Below are 25,682 nucleotides of genomic sequence, written 5' to 3'. Positions count from 1 at the left end.
ACAAGCTTTACACTCACTACTTTACATGGTAGCAAAGTGGTATTTCTTCACTGTTGTGTGTGTGAAAAAAAAGAATGATATATATATATATATATATATATATATATAAAATAAAGTATAAAAAAAAATAAAAAAATTGCATATCAATGCAATAACACGTGTCAGCGCAAGCAAAGTGTGTTCATGTGCAAGGCATAGCGCAAGTGGTGTGTGCATGCGGCCTGGGCCATGCTTTTTCCTGCACCCTGTATTTCTAGCAGTCCATGCAGTGCACTCAGGAATCTCTCCCTGCAGACACACACATGTGACAGTTTGACCTCTGGGCAACCACATGAATGAATAACTTCCCAGCCACCGGCCCCGCCCACCATTCCCTTGTATGGAGTATCCGCTCAGTTAAAGAGCCTCAGCTCGCCACCCGATTGGTCCGGCCGCCGCTGATTGACAGTCCGCTAACTTCCTCGTTCCAAGCTAACATCAAAGGAAAGGGGCGGGGCGCATGCAAAATACAAGCTACAGCCGCCCAATGGGGGACCGGGTGCCGCCGGGCGGGGGCGTGTCGGTGGCTCCTGGGATAAAGCTCGCGTTCCCCATTGTTAAGGAGATTTAAAGGGGCCGTGTGTGCGCGGCCAGCGCGAGAGAGAGAGGCCGGGCGGAGGGACGCAGGAGGCGGCCGCGCCCCGTGGGAAAGGCCGGGGATCGTACACTTGGGAGTAGGCCTCGCTCGAGTGGATTGTCATTGGGTGAAGCAGCGACGTTGGTTGAAGATCCCGGGTACGGGGTGGGACACACACCCCGCATATACCGGACTATGGAGCCGCCGGCCGCTAAGAGGAGGTGTTCCGGCCTGAGCCCCCGCTACAAGCCCGACTCACTGCTGGATCTCAGTGCTAAGAAAGTGGCCGAGACCTGGGCCTTCGAGCAGGTAAGACACCCGGGCCGGCGAGGGGGGTGATAAGGGTGGCCGGACATCACAGATCGGACGATGTGTGGATCGGATATGACACCGACCGATCAATCATCGAACGTACTGTGTGTCCGCACCTCCCCCACCACCGATCTCTATACATCATGTCACATTATAGACAGGGGGGGGGGGGTCATGTGACCGAAAACTGTATATATATATATATATATATATATATATATATATATATATATATATATATATATATACACACACACACACTATTATATATTCGTATGTATTTTTTTTTTTTTTTTTTTTGTGTATAATTTGTAACGTTCTTGTAGTATTATGTACGTTATATACAGATTTACCTTTTTTTTTTAAACCATCATTTTTGAATGTTACAATACAATCTACATATAGGTGATGATTATTATTGATATTAGTCTTATTGGAGATGATGATGATAGTAATACGAAGGCCCCATTCACATATCAGGAAGAAGTGTTCCTGTTTTGTGTTTTTTGTGAGTGATTTATTTTTTTTCCCCACAATGCCCCTTGTTGCTCACGGGTCTGCCCATTGACTTTTGTGTAGGGTGCTCAATGCACTTATTAGTCCTGAGGCAGGTGTGATTTTTTTTTTTTCACACGCATTTTGTCACAATTCGTGTGCATCTTGTCACATGACTGTTGTGGCAAAAATCGCACCAGGTTTGGCGTGCCGTACAGGATGAATGGCACTCAAATGCTCGGGGTGTGTTTTTTGCCACGATTTTTGGGATCCTGAGCAGAATTGGTGATTCCTAATTGTCCAAGTGTGAACAGGTGGTAGTAGTAATATCAAAACTACCAATAGTGCCACCACCAGTACGTCCACCGTTACTACCAATACAACTACCACTACTACCAACAATATTACTACTGCAAATACCACCACTATACTACTAACCATTATATTACTCCTGCAGATATCGCCACTACTGCTCCTACCAATACCACTAATAACATTATTGATATTACTCTGGGCATTGCCACCAATCCCAGCGCTATTGCTACTAGCAATAATTTTATTCCTACTAATACTACCACTACTAGTAACAATATTATTATTCTGGACAATACCACCACTGTTAATCCTACCAATACCACCACCACTACTACTGCTAACAATATTACACCTGCTAATACCACTACTCCTGTCACTACTACATACAATTTTACTCCTACCAGTACTACTAACAATATCACTCTGCCATTACCACCATCAATACTACTAACAATCTTACTCCAGTCAATACCACCACTAGCAGCAGTAATAATATAGGTGCTATTTATTGGTGGTAGTAGTGGTATAGGTGCCGTTATTGGCAGTATTATTGGAGGTTGTGGTGGTATTGGTAGTATTGATAGTAATTGAATAAGTGGTGGCAGCATTACCAATATGTAGTGTACAGAATTACTGTGACATTCAAGAAGTAGAGGAGTGTGTGTGTGTATATGTGTGTGTGTGTATATGTGTGTGTGTGTATATGTGTGTGTGTGTATATGTGTGTGTGTGTATATATATATATATATATATATATATATATATATATATATATATATATATATATATATATATATATATATATATATATATATATATATGTGTATGTATATATATTCACTCAGTGTATTATATATTTCCTAATAGTGTAAAATTTTAATAGTTATGTAGGGTTGTGTTTTATCATGTACAGAACTAATTCAGATACAAGATGACAATATCTTGTGCATTTATCATGTGATTCATGAAGAACTAGTACAATCGCTATTAAAATATAAACTTTTTTTATGTTTCACTACATAAAGTTAATGGATTTTATTTATGTACTTTTTCTTAAAAAAAAAAAAATTTGAATAGTTACAATAATTATGTACTCTACATCTAGTCAATGGCATTTACTACAAATGGTAAAGGAGGTATATAAATAGTATGTGTAGCTTGGATGTTGATCATGTGATCAATAAAGAACTAATATGGCTACATCACGTTGTATGGTGTCAGTTTTATGCCTTCTATCTAGCCAGGGCCTATGTAACGATACATATATACACATGGATGGGTTGGCAGCATTTGTTACATTGTAGAGAATTGGCTCAGTTCCCAAATCCTCCACAAAAAGTGAAGTATCTTTATTTCAGACATGTGACTGTCACTTCACACCTCATTGGAGTCCACTGAAAATAACTGTCATTCTGTCCCCTGGTGTGGGAGCTTTGTGAGTAGAAGCGGATCCTTGTAACCCATGTATCAGTATGATCAGTGTGAGGAGTTACTAATGTGTCTGTTATATAATTTTTCTTATTATTTTTATTTTTTATTTTTTTATATCTTTATCCTAATTTTTTGATTTGCTATACCAGACTTTATTCATATTTATTATTATTCAATTCACCTGATTGGCTGTTATCATTTTTGTATTTCACATGACAATTTTTTTTTATTGTCTATTTGTTTTTTTTCCTTTAAAAATTGGAATGTGTACCTACTCCTGTGATTGGGGCTGGATTCAATGTTTCACCCTCTGATGCTTTTAGCTATCGAAATCTATGGAGATGTGTATTGACCACTCAAAGACCCTTGATGACATTTGTTTTTTAAAATCAGTATTTTTGCGAGGAAAAAAAGATATAGATATTACATTTTTATTTCTAGCAGAGACCCTAGAGAATAAAATGGAGATCATTTTAACTTTTTTTTTTTTTTTTTTTTATTATTTAAAGACTAATTTTATTTCTATGATGTTATGCTGAATAAGTAGAGACCTAACATGTCATGCTTTAAAATTCCGCACACTCATGTGATGGCAACAAACTATGGTACATAGAAATCTTCATAGGCGACTTTTTTTTATTATTTTTTTTATTTATTTTCCCGGTTACCTGTTTAGAGTTGGAGGTCTAGTGCTAGAATGATTGCTCTATCGATTGCGGCGATACCGCACGTGGGGTGCGACTTGTGTATGCGTTAACTTCTGAGTGTGAGCTTGGCGGGCCGGGGATTTTTTTTTTTTTTTTTTATAAGCTTGACAGGTCCTCTTTATTGCAGAGGACCTGTCATGCTTATAACCCCCCCCGCTATGCCTAGAAAAGTGGTCCTGTGGTGAATCCGATGCCCAGACCACTTTATCAGACTCTGAATTGCCCGCTGTTTAAAAAATATATATATATATATACCAGGGTTATGGCAGTTAGAGAATTATTGATGACTTTAGTGATCAATCTCTCCACCTCCATTAGGATTAATTGATCTATAAACAACTATTGTAAGTTATTGATTACATCTGTCTCCACCATGTGGTCTCATCTGATCACTCAAAATACAATGGCGTTTATGAATAAAGTATCTTGGTGCTGCCGATTTTGATGCAGAGCAATTGATCATATGCCATCAAATCCAGTCTAAATCAATTGGAAAGGAAGTTGTGGCTGACTGTTTGATCTGATCAAATTGCACATCAGATCATATAATCTTTCATCGGAGCCCAGGCACACAGGTGCTGATCTAACCCCCCCCCCCCCCCCCCCCCCCCTTATACAATGGTGTAGATTAGAATGTGACACTCGGCAGGGAGTAATGTGTGTCCTGTGTGCTATTTCCACACGCTGAGACTTCTTAGTGAATTGATGTGTTTGTTCATGTCATTGTGTTGATCATAGTATCGTCATGACCTCACCATTCCTCATAACGCTCCACCCTCCCCGGACTCTCCCGGCATGCCATCACCTCAGGAGTGTCTGTCACCTGTCGCCTTCCTCTACACCTGTAAGGATGCCGCTGGGCAATTTCACCACGTAGGGGAGATTGCTGATCCAAAATTAATTCTCCTGCGCTAAATCTGGCGACCCAGGGTTAGATCGGTCACATGGCTGACTTGTACAGGCGTCAAGCCAATGCGGCTACAAATGAAGGAGCTTGTAGGAAACAGTGGTTAGTTTGTTGATTGACCGCTGCTTGTGACCAGTGGGGATTGTGCCACGTTCAGCAAGTAATCACTGGTACAATACCTTTTTTTTATTTTTTTCTTGCAGTGCAATTTGAGCAAATACAAAATGAATGGGGCTCAAATCACATGTCAAAGTCGCATGTTATATGAGCATGGTGACTTCAGCCTGGGTTCACACAGGAGCAGTGCAGGAAACCGCATGCAATTCAGACAGGAATCGCACCACATTTGTGTTCAGAGCGCATGCAGTTCTTTGCAGTACAACTTAAACCTATTCATTTTGTGTGGGCTCAAATTGTACCGCAAAGGTATCAGTTTTGGGTACTGGAGCACTTGCACGAGAACTCTGTATCTGCACCGATATCGGTGCAACTTTTTTCTAACGATCCCCATCCAGCGTGGCCCCGAACATCCATTTCTGGGGTCCCTCTGCGACTTGCGGCTCCTCCCCGCATTAGATAACCCCCTTGGAGAAGTGCTCTTCCGAGGTTGTTACCTTGCAGGCGTGCTCCCGAGTCCAGTATTCGTTGTCAATAGAGGCTGAATGCAGGACTAGGCCCTGGCGCATGTGTCGCTAGATTTGATTGACAGCAGCACAGCAATTTGCTCCCGCTGTTCTCAATCTATCCAATCGGGAGCCGTGGAGAGGGGGCGTACCGACAAATTCAGGGCTCAGGTAAGTATAACGGGGGGCTAGGGCACTGCTGATTGCAAGGTGTTTTTTTTTTTTTTTTTTTTCTTTCTTTCACCTTAATGCATCCTATGCGTTAAGGTGAAAAAACATGAGCCTTTACAATCCCTTTAAAGTACGAAGCCAGAGGTTCAGCATGATAGCCAGGCACCTGACATTTTCAGAAAGCCAGCCAGAACCACTCCCACATTTGTTTAGCGTGGAGGTCTCCTTGCAGTATTTTTGATGCACTCTTCTGCCATTTTGGGGGGCTTTCCCATGCCTAGGTCAGTTAAGAGTATTGAGATGGCTGCAGAGGAGCTGCTTTCATGTCCAGCAGTGCGACTCCTAGTGACTTGCCATTGAAATGTTAATGGAATACCGGCGAGGAATATATCGCCTGCTCAGTGTTGGTTCATGCAGTGTTGATTTGCATGTCCTTTACCTCAACACAGCAACGGCTGCCCTGTTTGTGCCAAAAGGTGTGCTGAAGTGATCCTTCACATGAGGATTTGGGGAAAAACTCTGGAGGGTTAGGAGTGTCCTTTACAGAATAAAGTACAGCTATGACCTGTTCTTGGATTTACCTCATAAAACATTCACAAACTGCTGTGAAACCCAAATTATTATTATAACAAATTTAAACATTACATTATAGACAAGGCCAAGCTTGTCTAGCTTGAAATGGGTTACTATTCCTGACAGGTGTTTTTTTGCCAGACAGTACCTCCATTGATATGGTTTCCCTCCATTTCCTTTTCTGGTCACACAACAGGAAATGAGGAAATCTGTACAAAGTGAAGGGAAATCCTTTCCTCTACAGGTGTCCCCATCAGGACTCTGCCCGCCACTTCCTATTCCAATAGCCAATGTAACCTCTTTTGGATTTCCTGTCACCAGGACAAGTAGAGATGATAAATCTCCAATTGACAAAAAGAAAGAAGCCAATAAACATTTTCACCCTGTTTGTTCAGTCAAAAAAAAGGCTGGGATTTGATCTTTTAAAGCAGAATACCAATTTTTACTTTATGTATTGAAGGGGTGAAAAAAATATTATAAGAATGTACACTTGCACAGCTCTTCTAGGGTGCCATTCACACTTGCCATGCAACTTTGGACATCAAAGTTGCATGAGAAATCGTTCCCCAGGTTTTTCAATGACTATTCCATATATATGTGCGCCCTAAGTGCAGTAATTCATGCACTACTTTGGTCCACTTTTAGTTCAACTTGAGGGCCATAGACTTCAATGTTGACCCTCAAGATGCATGAAAAAAAGTACCTGAATTTTATACAATGCAACAGTTGTCTGTCATCATTGGTCAAAACCAACGTCGTATCCAAGTTGCACCTATCCAAAGTTGCACTCCAAAGTCGGCACAACTTTAAAGTCATGCAAGTGTGAATGGAGCCTTAGTGAAAGTGTCTACCGCCCTATGAAAAGCAACCTGACCGTCTGCTGATTCTTGACTGACTGGTGTTTTTTGTGTGGTAAAAAAAGTGTATGTATATTTATATATTATATATATTTTTTTTTTTCTCATCTCCCAATGGGTTTTTTGTATAGAAATACCTCACCAGTGTAAGTCATGTGTTTTTAGCTCACGGTTGCTATTTGGTCCATCTGACAGGTGGTGATGCCTGTCGTACTCTGAAAGCCAAGTTGTAATTGCTATAAAGCAAAGCATTCATGGCATGTGTACATCCCTGACAGGCTGCAATGGTGACTTGGGGATGCTTTCTGGCAGCCTTCATAAAAGGACCTGTAGTACTGCCAAAACTGAGCACCACAGACACAGCTTTACGTGAGCCATGCACAGTTGACAAGGAACGTTGCCGCTCCGGTGACGGTCAGTCTTTCACTTTGAGAAAAAGGTCCAGTGGTGCCCCCGAACATCAGTGCGAGGATGTCTTCTGCACCATTTTAGTTGGACTGGAATGGAGAATGGAGTTATACTGGATAACTTTGTTTTTGGAAAACTAGCATGTGCGCTCACGTGATGCACAATGCTTTACTTTCTGAAAGTGAGTTACAATGATCAAAGGCCTTGCCTAATGTGTATCCAATGGTTAAACAATTGTCAGGTTTTTGCTTATTTTTGTTCTTGCTGTGCCCAATTAGCAGGGCTGCCCCTTATTTCCTGCCCCAGGAAACAGGAAGTGAGTAGAACCAATCTCCCATGATAGAAATGGACTCCCCCCCCCCCCCCCCCCCCCCAAACTTCCTGTGCCCATAACATTCAGCAGGACGGAGTGAGTGTGAATCGCTCCAGTAGGAGCACAGGCCACAGTATCAGGGCTTCTAACCCGTCTATTGCTTGTGATCAGGATATTGAGCAAACTGTCTCCATTGGGGGCAGATACAGCCATTTAAAGCTTAACTCCAGATATGATTTGTTTTCTATTTCGTCCAATTAGAGAGCATATTGTATTCATTGAATTAAAACAAGATACAAGGTGTGCTCTAAATCGGGGGTCTCCAAACTTTCTAAACAAAGGGCCAGTTTACTGTCCTTCAGACTTGAGGAGGGTTGGACTGGAAGTTGAAAGTCTTGATGCCAGTGGGCATAAACAAATGTTCCATCTTTGGTGTCGGTGAGAGGAATAGCATCCCATCAGTGTCAGTGGGAAGAATTGTTCCCCTTTGTCATTGGGCGGTTTTCTGCCCAATCTCTCATTGGGAGGAATTGTGCCCCATCGTTGGCATCAGTGGATAATGGTGCCTTAAGGGCCAGGTAAAAACAAGCAAAGGGCCACAGTTTAGAGACCACTGCCACTAGATGGCAGTGCCAAGTAACCACCTGTGTTCAGAACCTGGAGATCAAGGTTATCACTGTAGTAATGCCAACTGCTCAGTGATTATCCACTTCCCTAATGGGCTCTCAGGAATGGAATATGCTGGACCAATGTGACTGTGCAATAAACAGCATACCTGGACTTGTATACATATCCAGGTATGAGATACACACTCACTATAACTATATAAATAGAAAGGTGAGGGCTTATTGCTGCCGGTGTCCATAAAAGGGAGGTCCCCTTACTTCGTTTTGGTTAGCAGATGTAATCTCTCCAGCAAGGACACACATGGTGTTAAAACACAGAGATCGGAACCATTCCACTTGCTATCAAAGACCAAAAGTTACATACTGGGTTAGAACTTATTTCAGCCAGTGAACTTGTAAAAGATCGTAAGTTGGAGGGTAAGGATAACGGCCAGTCAGCTAGCATTTTCAGGTCAACCGTGGAAGCCCCTGTCTTTCCTTATGAAGAGTTTACTAAAGGGACTTTGAATTTTAGAGCAATACATGTCTCAGAGGTTCTGGGACTTTATACTGGTCATGTCTGGAGAGTCTTGGGACCACATACTGGTCATGCACCAGAGACCTGTGAACCGCCAGAGACCATATACTAGTTTTATTGCAGGAAAACTGAGTACCAGTGATCAGAACTGACGTATGGTGGCTCACAAGGGGGGGGGGGGGGGGGCTCTACATGTGATTGTAGTTTTATTTTTCTTTTTTTTTTTTTTTATCATGTATAGAGGATTCTTGTTGTTTACTAATCAAGATTGCATCTCCCTAGGTGGAAGAACGGTTTTCCAGGGTCCCAGAACCCGTCCAGAAACGGATCGTGTTCTGGTCATTCCCACGCAGCGAGAAGGAGATCTGCATGTACTCCTCGCTAGGGTACCACCCTCCAGATGGCGAACGTGACTCTCGGGTGCCCTTTAACCGCGGCCTGCAGCTCTTCCAGTCCGGAGCAGTGCAACGAGTGCTACAAGTCGGTAAGTGTTGACACAAGCCTGCCAGAAAGTCCTGTTCTTGCCTGATCCTGTGTTCGCTGCCCCCCTGCCTCAGTGACTAGGCTTTTATCTGGTGTACAATGAGTACAATCTGTTATTATTGTGCGGGCTTTAGATAGCATTCACCATGCCTGCATGTCCCTCAGGGGCCCAGCCATGCTTGCTGATCAGGTTTAACAGAATTATTTTGAACACAAACATAGGCCTCTGTATAGCAGGTGCCAAGTTTTGTCTGTCTGTGTGCGTATGTACACGAAAGCAGCTTTTATTCACATACAGAATGCTGAAATGCTTGACTCTTCTATCAATGAACTGCATTGTCGGATCTTAGGGTCCCACTTTGGTTCCGTGTGACACCCTGGCAGCCAAGAGCAATAGGCCGGAACCGCAAGTGTCTGGAGGCTGAGCAGTTGCTGTTGCCTTTTAATGGTCTGTTTTTTTTGGTGTTGGTTTGGCACTTTACACGGCTAGTATTGGCTAATTGGTTTCTTGTAGACATCAAGAACTTTTGCTTCCTTCGGAGACATGTATACAGCACAAGCATTAAATATTTCCAGGTTTCCTTGCTTTTATGGGTTCGTTCAGACAGTCAAGATGTACTGCCTGGATGAGGGCTCCTTTTTTAATGTGTATTTAAACGCAAACCTTCATTTGGGGTTTTTGGATGATGTGTAGAAGGGATAACCCCCCCAAAGTCATGTTTTTGATGCTATCTGCTTCTGATGATTGGGGCTGTGGGGGAGAGGGTGTCACACTTTGTCCTAGTTGGAGAAAAGCCAAACATTTGAGTTGTCACCAGAACAGGAACAGAGGGGAGTTCTTCCAATGGTGTCACTTGTCCTAATGACTACATCTGAGGGCTTTTACATTTAATTTTGGAGAGATGGTCTCTAACTTCTGGTCCTACAGACACAACAGGAAGTGAAAGGAATTATTCTTCTTACTCTTAAAATATACTTGAATTGCCCAGTGTTGGCAAAGTACAGGTTCATGTTCTAAAGAAATAGTATAACCACTTAGGATTTTGGACTCTAGTTTTCACATTGGTGTGTGTTGTGTAATGCATTATTACAACACATAACGCTCATTATTAATGGGGAAAGGTGAGGGCTTCTTATTGCTGCCGGTGTCCATAAAAGGGAGGCCCCCTTAATTCAGGTTTGCTAAGCAGGAAGGGAAGTGAGATGTAATATCTCCAGCAAGGAGACACAACGCTAAAACTCAACATTGACCCTTCATTCAATTCTAGTTTACAGCAGTGAGTTGTGTACAAATGCTAACATGCTAAATTTCTACGCAGCGTACACGTATGGGAATTTAACATGTGCCTTGTTCACACCAATCTCCTGGATGTGGCATAACCCTATGTCTCTGAATACTCGCCCTATATCCTGTAATTTGCAATTAGGAAAGCAATTGTTTACTATCTGCCCTTACAGTGATCTAGCAATGCATCGCAAGGGACATGTGAGCAGGCCCCTTTAGGCTCTGTGATAGCATTTCCCCAACCTTTCTACCTTAGAGGAACTCTTGATATTTTTAGGTCTTGGAGAACCCCCTGCTAAAGTTAATTCATAGTTCGCCAGTGTGGAGGCTTGGCCCTCCCATAATGGTGGTGGCCAGTTTTGGGAATGTTGGGAAGAATTCTGCCCCCCCCCCTCCCCCAATGGTGGTCAGTGGGGAAGATTGGACCTCTACTTATGTTAGTGATCACAATGGCTACAAATGGCTAACAAGTACATTTGTGTCCATGCGGCAGGTTCTGCCAAGTGGCATTGAACCAGGAACTATGTAGGCACCATCAGATAGGAGGTTAAGGAAACCCAACCAGAATTCCTAGGAACCCTGGGGTTCCTCTGGAAGATGCTATCCTGTAGAGCAGGGATCTGCAATTGGCGGACCTCCAAGCTGTTGTAGAACTACAAGTCACATGAGGCATACAAAGACTGAGCCAACCACAAGCATGACACCGACAGACATGATGGGACTCTTAGTTTTGCAACAGCTGGAGGTCCGCTAATTCCATATCCCTGCTCTAGAGTCTAGATTTTAGGATAGTATCCTCCAGAGGAACCCTGGGGTTCCATTGAAGTCTGGTTGAAGAATGGATGCTCCTATATAGTTCAGGTACCACAACACATGAAACGTAATGCAGTGTACATGCATAGTAGATTTATTTATAGTGATTGCAGGAGTAATCGGGATGGTTTCACCTGTAACTGTCCACACCTGACATTGCAGGCAGTGACTTGTCATGCAGATGACAGTTGGTGACAATTATCACATCACACCAATTTTATTTTCCCTTTTGTCCGTCTGACTCAGTGGCCTGAGAGCTGTGGCTTGCCCAGGCCTGTTGCCCTGTATTTAGTCAGTGGGCACGTCTGTGCATGTGCCAGAGCTCTGCAGGAACCCAAAATACGATCTGCCTAGATTAGACGTGATGTGTGTGTTGAAGAGCCCGGTCACACAGGTTGTGGCAGTTTGTGAATCCCCAACAGAAAATGTAACATCCGTATTTGTTCTAAGTATTAAATACCAATTCTATGCTATTCTTATGCATGCCTGCCCTTCTGAATCACACAGGATTGAGGTTTTTTAAAACCATACTATGTATAGTATGTGCACTATGTTGGTGTAAATGCACCCAACCTGTGGAGGCTGTTTGACTTTAATATTTGGTACATGTATAGCACCGTCCATTTATGCAGCGCTTTACATTCTGAGACCAATGGAACTCTAATAAAATACAAGGGGAAAATTTTCCCAAAGCCTGGCCACATGAGCGACCATGCCAATTTACAAGGCTTTCTTGGGCCCCTTTAGTAGCATAGTGCAGTGATTGGACTGTTTTTCTAGCTCATTGCAAGTCTGTTATACTTGCCATACGGGTGGCCTTTTCAGCCAGCTTTTGATTGCTAATGCAATTTAAATTTGATTTGAAAGAGCAGTGCTTGCCATTAGCAAATTCGACTAGCAGATTTTAAATCTATAACGCTGATATAATGGATTTACTCTTACTTGAAAAATAGTTGAGAATTGAATAAAAATCCTTTAAAAATAAAAATCAAATGACTGCAGTTTTAGCTCTATAGTGGCCATAGGTTTGCTGGTGTTTCTTAGAAACTGACAGGCGGGGAAATATCTAACCTTGATGGGTGCCATTGGCAGTACATTGACCTTTCCTCTCTTTTGCGTTGGGCCTGGCACACTGATAGGGAGATTTCATTAAAGTTGCTAAATGTTTGTACAATATTGGTGCCTTTGAAACACTCAATATCACCCTTTTAGGAGTTCAGCCTAATAATTGTAATACTCAGAATTGCAAGCATTGCTAGAAATTATTGGGCCCTCTATAACCACCCATTAACCAGACAGTGTGACCTGGCCTGTTATTTAATCTCCAACTGTTCAGCCAGGCTATTTGTACTGCTGATATACAGATGGCCACTAGAGGGAGATTTAATGGACCAATTTTGGATTTACAATTATAAAAAAAATATACCATGATACTAGAGATGCACCAAAATTTTGCAGAAAATGGCACTGACAATGCATGCTATTGCTGCAATTTTACTATGCTTATAGTGTTTTTCATAGGTCACATGACTCAAACGGCATCAAACTTGACGTGTGTAATTGATGCGTTCTTGCTGCGTTTTTCAATGCATTTCAACGGGGAGGTGTTTTGTTTTTTTTTGGTGCGGGGCTTTTTATTTATTTTATTTTTTTATTTTATTTTTTGTACTGACTAAAAATGCAGCAAGCAGGATTTTCAAAATCACAATGGAAGCACAACAGACCATAGACATTTTAAAGGGATTTTCTTGTGTTAAAGGTGACAATAATATCATATTCGTTAATGGCTTCAAAATTTTCATTTGGCGCACCTCTACATGATGCATTAGGCATTTAGTAGTGTAAGAGTTAAATCGGAGAATTTGGGTGACATTTTTAAAAACTGCGAATGTGTTCAAGTTTAAAAAGAAAAAATCGGGCTGTTTACTTGCCTTTCTGGTGGCCATGCCTTCTACTTTGTTTCCAGTTCAGCAGCTTCTACCAGTCTCCGTCTTTACAGTTTGGGAGTGTTGGATGCCTGCATCCCCTGCCACACACTGTAGTGCTATTCTCTAACCCCCTACAGGACTGGAGAAGTCGGCAGTGATGTTAGATGGTGGAACCATATTATGTGGTTGGCGTATGTTGGCATCAAAAGCCATCTTTTATTTATTTTGTAACCTGACCGATTCCTTTAAAAGCTATCCATGCCTCCATGCCACAGCTGTTACAATTTTTATTTATTTTTTCTATTGGAGAAGTATCACCTGATGGACGATATAAGGTGGCAGGTAGGGTGAGAAGAATGAAGGACTGATTTGCTTGTGTTAGACCGGCCTGCAGCATTTTATTTTTTGTGTTGAGGCAATTTCCCCATTGTCAGCAAATCTATGAAGATGCCAGACACCCCTCCCCCCCCCTTATCCCCTGCCTATTTGGGTATAAGTCTTTATTAGGATATCAAACCTGAAAGACTAATCCTTTTTTATTCATATTTTTTTTTTTTTGTTTTGTTTCCCTGTTCTCTGCATGGACGGACCCCCCCAGGGAGCCCCTCCCTCATTCGTGATTGTGTTTTGTATACAGCAGATAAAAGTCTCATTGACAGAGAGGGGCCCGAGGCGTGTGACTGAGGACAATACCAGGCTGATACCCAGTCCGTCATGCGTCACAGATCCCACACATGTCCTGACCGTGGAGACCTGAGACAGACTGAGAGCCCTCAATGGCTTTATTGAGGGCCCAGCAAGCCTGCGCACATCGCTGCCCGGGTTATATTACACTGGATTGAGCACTGGCTGGCTATTGGCAGTAGTTAATAAGATTATATATATATATATATATATATATATATATATACTCCCAAGTTCTTTTTATTGACTCTTCTATCAATGAATTGTGGATGTTTTGGTTTAAAGAGTTCCTGACTCTGTGCCCATTATGTAGGGTTTCCACCAAGGTTGGACAGGATGTTCTAAAGAACATGTTCACAGTAACCCCTTTTCTCACATTACAGAACTGCCTTTCTTTTGTAGATCTATGCATTCAGTCACTTGACATTTCAGAACTGTAGAAGATGTTGGTGCTGGAACCTGGTAGCTATATGTCATTGTCTCCTGAACGTGTTGTGACCAGGGTTGGCATGGTGAAGTAGGTCCACTTGGGCCACCATCTCAACATGGCCTATTAGTACTGGTCTAATTCAGGGGTCTCCAAGCTGGGCCCCTTGGGCACTATTTTCACCCACTGATGCCAAGAGTAAGGCATATCCAAACCACCCCCCCCCCCCATTTTTACCAATGAAGGGGTAGAATTCAATGAAACCAACAAGAGGGAGTCCTCACTTGACACCAAAGATGGGGCATTGTTTATTCCCACTGACTTCAGGACTTTTTCTACTCCAAATGACCACAGTCTTTGTTTGGAGACCCCTGGTTTAATAGTAGTGCCCCAACTATCCTCCTCCATGCTCCCATTCTTCCTTTTTTTTGCATTCTCCAAAATTATAAAAATGAAAAGGAAAAATCATATAGGGCTATCCAAGATACACTAAGATGGGCATTAACAACATGGTTTCCAGGAATTGTGTGGAAGAGTCAATACACATACGACTTGGTCCACCCAACTCCAACATGTATTCTTTGCATACTCTGTGATCATGTGAAAACTGCCCCGTTACATAGGTTGAAGAGAGAAGTCCATCCAGTTCAATGAAAAATAAATAAAATGATCATATACCCTAAGTTGATCCAGAGGAAGCGTGGTACAATTTGTTGCAGCAGGGGGGGGAAATTCCTTCCTGAAATTTTATCTATAAATGTCAGTGCCCAGTTATATTTACATCTAGGAAATACAAGCCTCTTTTTAAAGCAATCTACTGAGCTGGTGAGAACCAGCTCTGGAGTCTATTCCACTTTACAGCTCTTACTGTGAAGAAACCTTTCCGTATTTAGAGTTAAATGTCTTTTCCACTTTTCTGCTTTTGTGTCTGTGATGACCTTTAATATTCACTATATGCACCCCTTATGTATTTGTACATGTTCTTATTCCCCCTTAATCTCCTTAAGAGGAAATACAATGTAAGTTCCCCATAGTTGAGCTCCATGTCTCTTATCAGTTTGGTTGCCCTTCTCTGCACTTTCTCCAGTTCCCCGATATCCAATAGTTATCTATAGTTCCTCTAGGGCAGGTATATGCAATTAGCGGACCTCCAGCTGTTGCAGAACTACAACTCCCATGAGGCATAGCAAAACTCTAACAGCCACAAGCATGACACCCAGAGGCAGAGGCATGATGGGACTTGTAGTTTTGCAACAGCTGGAGGTCCACTAATTGCATATTCATGCTCTAGGGGAAAAAATAAAATGTGCCCATGTTTAGCCCTGCATTGGCAGATATTTTGTCCGCTTGGGGTAAATGCCTGCTCTTGCAGCATTTATTGGAACATTTCTCAAGGAAGATGAGTTTTCTAAAAGTTGCATTAAACTGCAGCAGCTACGGGTTTTTTTTTGTTTTTTTGTTTTTTGTCACTTATGCAACTTTTTTTTATTTTTTCCCCCTCTCATGGCTTGCTAAAATCGCATGCAACCAGAGCCTGCTCTGTTCTGTATAGAGGAGTCATGATTACCTGTCCCCTCCCCCTCCCCTCTTCGTGTGCATGAGAATTAGGTTAGGGGGAGCTTGTGAACAGATGGGAAGCGGAAGGTTGGTTGCACCGTACTGACCCCTTTTGCTGTTATTGTAGTGGATGATAAAATTGGTGTCATGACTCCTCCCTCTGCTGATCATAATCAGGAGTCCATCTGTGTGCATCCCCAGCCCAATATGTCTGCCTATTCTATAATTGTATGTCGATGGCAAGCCTGGGGTTTCTAAGGGCCTATGAATTTTTTAGACCTACCTGCGTTTGCATGCAGTGCCTAAAGTGTATGTGTGTATGCTACAGTGAAGGGACAATTGTCTCCTAATTTAGGATTTTTCTTTTTGTTTACCAGGGGCTGATTTCTCTTTTGGATGTGAATTCTCACCAACCAGTAATTAGATTATGCTAGTGGGAAGCTCAACACTGCTCAATGGGAGGTTAATGAGACAGAAGATTAGGGAGGGGACCGATAACCAGCAAACAAATGGTCTTTTATCTCCTCGCTCCTATTGTTGTATTCACTTACATATAAAGCATTTGTAGTCCTGTTTAGATTTGACTTTGGGTTTGAAACTTTAGCTGGCCATAGATGAATCGAGAGTCCATAGGAACTGGCTGAATTTTGAGCCATATTTGGCCAGTCCTGTTCAAGAAAAGGTCAGCCTGGTGATTGACTCCCCTCGAAAGGGACTATTGGAAAATGTTGTGTTCGATCAGCACATGCAGCCAATCGACACCCGCTCAACAGAAGTCCATCTAAAATGGGTAGTTAAAAATCTAGTTAAAATAACATGATTCTCCCCTTCTTTTTTTTTTTTTTTTTTTTTTATTGTTTGCTTCTAACTTCCTCCTCTTCTCGCAGGGTTTCACCTCAGCGGATCGGTCACAGAAGCAGGAGAACCAGAGCGCACCTACCAAGTATCTATTAGTTTTGACAGATGCAAGATCACGTCTGTCAGCTGCGGCTGCGAGAACAGAGACATTTTCTATTGTGCGCACGTGGTGGCGCTGTCCCTTCACCGCATCCGGAGGGCACGAGGGGTGGAGCTGAGACTTCCTATATCGGAGACTCTGTCCCAGATGAACAGGGACCAGCTTCAAAAGTTTGTGCAGTACCTGATCAGCGAACATCACACAGAGGTGCTGCCAACCGCCCAGAGATTAGCAGATGAGATCCTTCAGCTGGGATCTGAGATAAACAGAGTGCATGGTAAGATTTGGAGCTCCTTGCAGGGAAAGGGACGGTTTCAGAAGGTCACCATCTTCTACATGTCTCGCTTTATTCTGAATGGGACTTGCTCTTGTGCTCTCTGAAAAGAGCTTGCAATATATTAGAGCTGCCGTTTACTGACTTGGTTTTTAAGGGCCTAGGCTCTGGGGCCCTCACTTCAATTCTGACTTTGTTGGTTAGGTAGTCCCTGCCCTGGAAAAGCATGGGTGCATCCAGGTGACCTAACCTGGCCATCTACTTATTCCTAGTAGGTGACTAAGTAGAAGGAAGGATCCAGCGATGGCCTGTCCATTAAGGGGATCAAGGGTGCTGAAAGGACAGGCAATCCTAATGGATGCCTAGGAGGAGGGAGGAGCCGCATGGCAGAAACTGAGCAGGTGAGGACATGAGAGCCCCTAAGGAGAGGACACAGGAGCTGCAGCCCGCCACTAAAGCCGAGCAGGAGAGGACACAGGAGCCATTGCCCGAAGCCCGCCCCTGGAGCTAAGCAGGAGAAGGCACAGGAGCCCCTACCTGCTGCTGAAGCAGGAGAGGACACGGGAGCCTGCCCACCACCTAGATGTGGTAAGTTCTGGTAGGGAGTGCAGTAGCCCAGAAAAAGCAAGCAGCTGCCACTGGAAGGATCACAACCTTGAAGCCTACATCTTTTCATCGTCAAAGCCAAGCAATGACCACTCTAGCAATTCCCTTTTTAAATTCCATCTAAAGCCTTATGACTAAAATGATCAGCAGCCCGTTTTTCTGTATGTACACACAGGGCTTAAACTTTCAAGTCCTGAGCTACTAGCTAGGCCTTAAGGGTTACTTGCCACCAGTTGCCCCACCCAACCCCTACCATGCCCTGCCCCTGTACACGCCCTCGTAAATTCTCATGAAATGACACTTGAATATTTTATGCAGAATTAAGTTTAAACTAATAACTTTATCACCCGTGCCCATCAATGCAGCGTGACCAGTGCCCATTAACGCAGCCTCGACCGTGTCCATCATTGCAGCCCCACCAGTGCAGTGGAAGAGAGCATGGAGGAAGATGAGAGCCGGCTTGATCAGAGCGGAGTTTGACCACTGTAACAACTTGCATTACAATTGCAGTCTGCGTGCCCCCACACACTGCCCCACCCTCCTGACTCCACACCTGTGACAGACAGAACGTGCTCTGGCATTAGAATGGCAGTCACAGGTGTGGGGTCAGGAGGGCGGGGCAGTGTGTGGCGGCGCGCGGACTGCAATGGTAATGTAAGCTGTTACAGTGGGCAAACCTTCCTCTGTGATCAAGCCGGCTCTCCTCTTCCTCCACGCTCTTCCACTGTAATCCGGCTGCCCTCTGTTCCTCCACACTCTTATTCTGGGAGAATGGCTCCCATTCATCCCACCTGATGGCGGTGCTCGCTCCCAGGCAGCCCAGCTCCTCGCCAGTCCTCATTTACAAGTCTGATAGATGTATATGTATGTAAAGAAGTCAATTTCATTGTTAGATTGCAAAACTGACATCGCAGCGGTTGTTCCAGGAGATAAAAAAAAATAAAGTCCCATTTTTCTATATACCCCTGATGTAGTACCAGCCAGTATTACTCTACATGGGTTATTCAGCTAATCTGCAACATTAATGGGAGACTGCATGGACATAGAATACTGTGAGCGAGCATGCGCTCTACTCATTGGATTATCTTTTCCGCTGTGATTTGTATTGCTCTGTATTTGGAACAAGAGGACACAGTTGAGTTTGGGTAGCACTTTTGTATTTCTAAATTAAAGCGTGTGTTACCCTAACAAAAAATGGATCCTGTTCCTTTTTAAACAATGTTATGCACTATACAGTGTAACTGTCACTTTTTTTGACAGCTTGACTTAAATGTAAAGGTGGAGAATAATTCATAATTTATAAAGGACTGGGGGGGAAATGTATGTATGTATGCATACGCACTACATGTACCAGAATAAAAATATTCCCTGTTTTGCTGTGGTGGCCCTTTAGGACTTGCAGTCAGTACAGGAACTTTCTGTGGAATGATCATGGCCAACATTTTTATGGAGTGTGGTGGTATTATAATCCAGGAAAACTTATTTCATGTTTTATCTAATACGCAATAATCTTTCTGCTTTTTAGGAGCCCCAGACCCCACTGCTGGTGCAGGTCGAGAAGACGATAACTGTTGGCATTTAGATGAGGAACAAATTCAGGAGCAAGTGAAGCAGCTTCTGTCTAATGGAGGGTATTATGGAGCCAGCAAGCAGCTGCAATCTATGTTCAATAAGGTGAGCGTTACCATTTGTGGTCTAGGTATCCTTCTCAAACTTTCCTTGTAAAACAATTTTTATACTGTTGCCTAGCAATAAAAATTATAAAACAGTTTCTGGGGCGTGGATGATAAAGCATCACACAGATCAGCCCATCCCGCTGTTGCCTTCTAACTTGAGAGCTGTTAGTGCTCAAATTGGAAGAGGGATCCGCAGGACTGAGTCAGTCCGATATGCTTCATACCGCTGTGCTGACGAGGAACATGCAGATAGTGTGAGCATGGATGTGTCCAGTCAACAGGGTGGAGAGAGGACAACATGGTATTCCATAACTGTATGTGGTTATGCACTTGGCTGCATATTGTGGCAGGGCTGTGTAAATCAAATGGCTGGATGGACAGAAATCATTTGGCAGAAAGTGTTTTTTGTTTTTCCCGACTATGTAGCTGTTTGCACGTAGTTTTAGCTTTTAGGAAAAGTGTGTGTGTGTGTGTGTGTGTGTGTGTTGGTGTCATGTGGGGTGTGTTTGTTTCTTTTATTTTTTTATGCCCTGTATAATGTGACATGCCAGACATTCATAGGTCTGCATTGATGAGGTTTTTGCATGTCCTGTTGGGTTTTAACTTTTTTATTCCTTTTTTTTTCTTCGCCACCAGGTAAGGGAGATGTTAAGGATGCGAGATTCCAATGGCGCACGCATGCTTATTTTGATGACAGAACAATTTTTGGAGGACCCTCGTCTGGCACTCTGGAGGCAACAGGGAGCCGGCATGACTGACAAATGTCGGCAGCTATGGGATGAACTAGGTGAGTTGTGCCTCATCTACATGGGTCTAAATACACTGGAATGGAAGATGACCCATGTTTGGCTGGATTTTATGCAACCATTTCACCTAAAGGATTTCTGTATTCTACATGTAGCTCCTATTTATACTCCTTGTTTTAAAGGAAAAAAAAGTATCTCGTACACACCAGCAATAGATCAATTGATTAAAATGGTTAACTTTTTTTAGCCCCGGATCGCAATGCTGCAACTTCTGCATGACTTTGAATTTAACATCCCTGCACGACTTATTTGTGGCTTGCATACGGCTTCTTCAAAGCTGAGTTCTGTAGGGGGGTGGGGGGGGGATTAAAGTCAGCAGCTACAAATACTGCAGCTGTTGATTTTTAATAGATGGACACTTACCTGTCCCAGACACCTGTGATGTCTGCACCGGAAGCCGGTCTCTCCCTCGGCTCCTGGGTGGAGGTGCCGGCATCTTCGGTAAGGGAATCAGGAAGTGAAGCCTTGAGGCTTCACAGCCTGGTTCCCTACTGCACATGCTCGAGTCGCGTGCGATCTCGCTGGTCCCTGCTGTCTTCTGGGACGTGTCTCCCAGAAGACGGTGGGGGCCGGACATTGCGTAGATAACCGCGGATTCTGAGGCTATCTATGCCTGGAAGTGCGAGCAAATACCTGGATTATACAGGTATCTGCCCCCCCCCCCCAAAGTGCCAAATGTGACACTGGAGGGGGGAGGAATCCAAAAAGTGGAAGTTGCATTTTTGGGTGGAACTCCACTTTTAACAGAGGTCAATGCAAGTCATGCTGACGTCTCGCCAAAAGTAGCGCAGAAACGGTTTTCAAGTTCTGATTAGAATGGCTCCATTGCCGTTCATGGGGCGCAACTTGTTATGCGATGTTGAATGCTCAAGTTGCAGCAGTGTGAACCCGGGCTTACCAAATAACTGCCTATGCAGATAAGGGGCGTCTGTAAATTAAAACAAAAAGCTCTGAATAATGTCCTTGCTATAGGTGTAGGCCATTTACATTCTTCCTGAAGCCTGGCCTAAAAATAAAATCTGTTTGTCTTCCTGCACCGGCCTTGTTGTGAAGACACTCTTGGCCATTACTGCTCAGGAGCGAGCTCTCAAAACCCCACGTGTGTGTGTTTCACAAAGTCCTTTGTCGCAGTATCACAGAGCTCGGTGATACTGCAGCAGGAAAAAGGGTGCACGTGGGTGACTTATCTGGGAGTGTCTTGGATATGTCCTAGCAACTAGGCAGGATGAGATAATGCCTTCTGTGTTTTTCAGCCAGGCTATGGGAAGTATGCCTGAATTAAAGTGGAGTTCCACTCGTTTTTCAGCTTAAGTCCGCAGCTACAAAAGTGTAGCTGCTGACTTTTAATGCCTACTCTCCTGTCCCACGGTCCAGCGATACGACACCGAGCTTGCAAGTGTGGGCACTTGGCTGCGACTGTTTGCGGCTTCACACCCGGGTGTCAGCTGTGCATGCGTGAGCTATGCTGCGCTGTCCTGAATGGCCCAGCAAATCTGGGACCTGTGACGTGTCCTAAAAGATGAGGGAGAGATGGAAGCGTCTAGCCCCCCCATGGCATGTTAGGGGGTTAGGACTCCTTAAAGCGGAAATTACACTTTTGGGTGGTACTCCACTTTAATACCTATAGCAAGGGCAATTGACTACATACACTTTTTTTTTTTTTTTTTCTTTTGGTAAAGTTCAACCAACCATTTTAAAATATCTATGGGTCTGTCTTCTACAGCTATAGAATGGCTCATGATGGCAGATCTAAGGCTGCAATGAACAATGGCAAATGCATTCCTGTTATGCCACTCAGCATACTGTATACCCTTTACATGTTTCTTTGCATTATGTATTTGTGAATATTGCATTCATTTTTACCTTTTTTATTTTTTTCTCCTCGGTCAGGTGCATTGTGGGTATGTGTGGTTCTCAGCCCACATTGCCGTCCAGAGGAGAGGGAGTCTTGGTTGCAGTTGCTCCGACGATGGAACGCACTTGACATTTGTCCTCTGGAAGAGGGGAACTATTCCCTGGATGGACCAGGAACACAAACAATGCCACAGATTTCAACTGCAGGACAAGGTATTTCTACGTGTGCAGGATGTAATGTGTGGAGTAAAAGTTAGCATAGGATTCTCACAAAGGCTAATCAGACACAAAATCTTAGATCATTTTATACCTGTATTGGTTTGGGTTTATTTTGGGGAGCAGCTTGCTTTGCAGCGAGCCTTGATGGATTGAAACCTCAAGCTGCTTTCTGACAAGGGTGGAGTCAAGGCTTTAAATTATGGGAATTCTGTAAACCACCAACTGAATGATGTAAAAAAAAGACGAGATCGCCATCTGTTGGACATATAGAAGACTGCAATACATTACATATTTAACCCTCAAAGGTGTAATATTATATAATTAATTTTTTAAGGCTGAAACAGCATTGTTGCAGATGGCACATTTAAAAAATAAATAAATAAAAATATATTTTAGCAATGCACTACCCTATGTGCTTTTTCTAAGTATGGGGTTCAAATGGGTGTTTTGATTACCCTTTGTTTTTAAAAATTCAGCCAAATTCAAAGTTAAAGATTGAGTTCAGAAAAGAGGCCCATAATTAACTTCTGGGGTTGAATTAACCCCTGTTGGGGGAGTGGCTTGACTGGATCCCGGGCTGAGGCTGTAATTTCACATATTCCCGGGGTCTTGCAATGATGTGTGGCACATAGGGCCTTGTTGTATAATTAGAGTTGGGATGAGCTCTGTCCTTGCCAGCACTCAGCAGTGTACTACAGGAAAGGATCAAACTGGCGCCTTGAGCGGCACCCCCTATTTGTTTGGTTATCAGGACAGAGGCAGTTGCATTTTCACAGGATTGTGCATCTAGAGAGGTTTAAAGGCTAAAGATTAGGTAAAGCCTAAAAGTGACGATTTGCAGTTAATTTTACCCCATATGTCTTTGCCTTGCCTGCAGCTCCGGGACCCCGTCAGACGGTCTTTGCCCGGGCTTTGAAGGCTGGAGAGCTGCGCTGGAATGACCCCCACCTACAGAAAGTGCTGATCGGAGAGACCGCTGCTTCAGGAGCCGGTGTAAAGAACAACACTGACAAGCTGTCCTATGACCCTCAAGGGCGTCCGCTATGGCTTGGAGACCATTTCCCTGTGGCCTGCGCTCGTGTCGACGCACTTCGGTCCCACGGGTATCCACAGCAGGCTCTGAGGCTGGCTGTCTCTGTGGTGAACACTATGAGGCTTCAACGGCAGCATCAGATGGAGGGGCTGAAGCAGCAGAGGAAAGGTGAGAGGGAATGACCAATGGATGGTAATTCTGACATGGCACTAACACACTAAACACTGGGCACATGCTATATGGAAGGTGGACTTCTGAACTGACTAGTTTTTCAGTGACCTCATGCCTCTGGGTCTTCCCATAATGCACCTCATAAGCCTATCATGCCATCTTGCAAAAAACACCATCCAGTATACATCACTTTTGTTCCAATTCCTGTTCCATAGCACCAATTAGGGATTGATCCAACCTCCACCCTCTAATTTTGTCTGAGCAGATGTACAAAAGGCAATTTGTGGGAGGTTTCAGAAAACTCAAGCTGTGGGTTCTGTCTACAGGCCATTCCTTTTTTTTTTTTTTTTTTTTTTTTTTTTTTTTTTTAATCTGGCCATAGACTGATTAAAATCCAACTGGTTGAGCAGGTACATGGATCGAAATTCATCTGGTAAGGTTGTTCCTGCTTGACAGTCGACTTCTGTTGAACAGGAATATTGGGGGGGAAAAGTTTGTCGCTCAGTGGCTGCAGCTGCTGATCAGTGTGGAGAAGTCCTGTTTGTCAGAATACAATGGGGAGCATTCCTCTTTCCACCTCACTTGTGTGGATTGGGGAATCTGCTGATAGAGTAATCTGTGGGCAGTTTTCAAGATGTTTTTGTGGGTTTTTTTTTTTTTATTGGTATTGGAACATTAAAGGGATTGTTAAGTGATGTTTGTTATAAAAAAAAAAAAAGTTATACTTGCCTCCACTGTGCAGCTCGTTTTGCACAGAGTGGCCCCGAACTTGCTCTTCTGGGGTCCCTCGGCGGCTGTCTCTGCTTCCTCCCGCAGGTGCTTCTCACGTTCATGCGAGCTCCCTCGCATGGTGAGAAGCCTCTGCGGGTGCGCTCCCGTGATACAGCCGGCGGCTATAGCCGCTCGCTGTATCACACGGCCCCACCCCCGGCTCTCCGCGTCAGTGGATGTGATTGACAGCAGCGCGAGCCAATGGCTGCGCTGCTTTCCATCCATCCACTCCAGCCAATCAGCGGCCAGGCTGAACGGTGGAAAGGACGTCGGGGGACGAGCACGTGACCTTCGAGGGGTGAGGTAAGTAAAACGGGGGACTGGGGGCGCTGGGACTGTCAGATGTTTTTTCACGTTAATGCATAGAATGCATTAAGGTGAAAAAACATTTACCTTTACAACCCCTTTAATAAAGTTCCTGATGCACTGAAAATAAGCAACCTTTGCTATACATGATATAGTGATGGATTTCTAGTTAATATTCTGAGATTTGGAGGAAGTTGTTCAATAAATTTTTGATTGAAAGCCCTCCTACTGGTGCTTCGTTTGGTTTCTGAAAACCACATTATACTTTCTCAGGTCCACCTCTGATCGCCTTCTTTGCTTTTAGAACTGCAGATGAAGGGTAGCACCACTCTTACCAATCTGGAGGGCTGGATTGGCCACCCACTGGATCCAATCGGCTGTCTCTGCAAGACCTTCTTAGAAGCCAGTTTGCCCGAAGATGAAGCACCAGCGCCGTTCCCAGGTAGGTTGTTTTTTGGAGTGTTTCCATGAGATAATAAAATTCATAAAACTTTGATATGGAGTTGTGACCTCAGATAAATAGAATTGAGTTGGCTGATATCGGAGATCTTTTCGTGCATCTTCATTTTTTTTTTTTTTTTTTTAGAGCATGCTGACACTGTTTGTTTTTCAGAAATAGGCGGGGAGCAGAGGAAGGTTATGTACCAACATGTCCCAGTTCTTGGAGGATCCCAGTCTGGAGAGTCTCTGCTTTGCTTGGCACTGGAAGTGGCCCTCATGGGCTTGGGGCAGCAACGAGCAATGCCGGAGGGACTCTATGCACAGGACAAGCTGGTGCGAAGTGAAGAACAGATCATTGGCCTGCTGGGAACATTGGAAATGGGAGAGAGGCTGGTGCAAGTCCTACGGAAGCAGGCAATGCTGCTTTTAGAAGGTATGCATTAAAACAGTGGTACAAAGTCTGTCCTTACGAGGGATAAGTCTTTTGTGGTGGGCCTTTCGACATGCATTAGGCCATTA

At 43.7% G+C, this 25,682-nt stretch overlaps 1 protein-coding gene across 1 annotated transcript in view; it reads left to right on the top strand.

Annotated features, from left to right (window-relative positions):
• Positions 1 to 591: 591 nt before the first annotated feature.
• The window catches only part of ZSWIM4 (zinc finger SWIM-type containing 4), a 32,045-nt gene continuing 6,954 nt past the window's right edge, over positions 592 to 25,682 (top strand). The window contains exons 1-9 of the mRNA XM_077470454.1: positions 592 to 925; positions 9,154 to 9,355; positions 16,936 to 17,283; positions 19,412 to 19,560; positions 20,199 to 20,349; positions 22,259 to 22,435; positions 23,319 to 23,642; positions 25,027 to 25,164; positions 25,336 to 25,596. Of these exons, the coding sequence (XP_077326580.1) occupies positions 812 to 925; positions 9,154 to 9,355; positions 16,936 to 17,283; positions 19,412 to 19,560; positions 20,199 to 20,349; positions 22,259 to 22,435; positions 23,319 to 23,642; positions 25,027 to 25,164; positions 25,336 to 25,596 (1,864 nt within the window). The 5' untranslated portion in view covers positions 592 to 811. The remainder of the gene's footprint in view (positions 926 to 9,153; positions 9,356 to 16,935; positions 17,284 to 19,411; positions 19,561 to 20,198; positions 20,350 to 22,258; positions 22,436 to 23,318; positions 23,643 to 25,026; positions 25,165 to 25,335; positions 25,597 to 25,682) is intronic.

The sequence above is a fragment of the Lithobates pipiens genome, unplaced genomic scaffold (genome assembly GCF_037356315.1).
Source record: "Lithobates pipiens isolate NorthernLeopardFrog02 unplaced genomic scaffold, aLitPip1_a1.2 Scaffold_8, whole genome shotgun sequence".
Lineage (NCBI taxonomy): Eukaryota > Metazoa > Chordata > Amphibia > Anura > Ranidae > Lithobates > Lithobates pipiens.
Note: the sequence above shows the minus strand (reverse complement) of the source record. Positions and strands in the feature narration are given on the sequence as shown.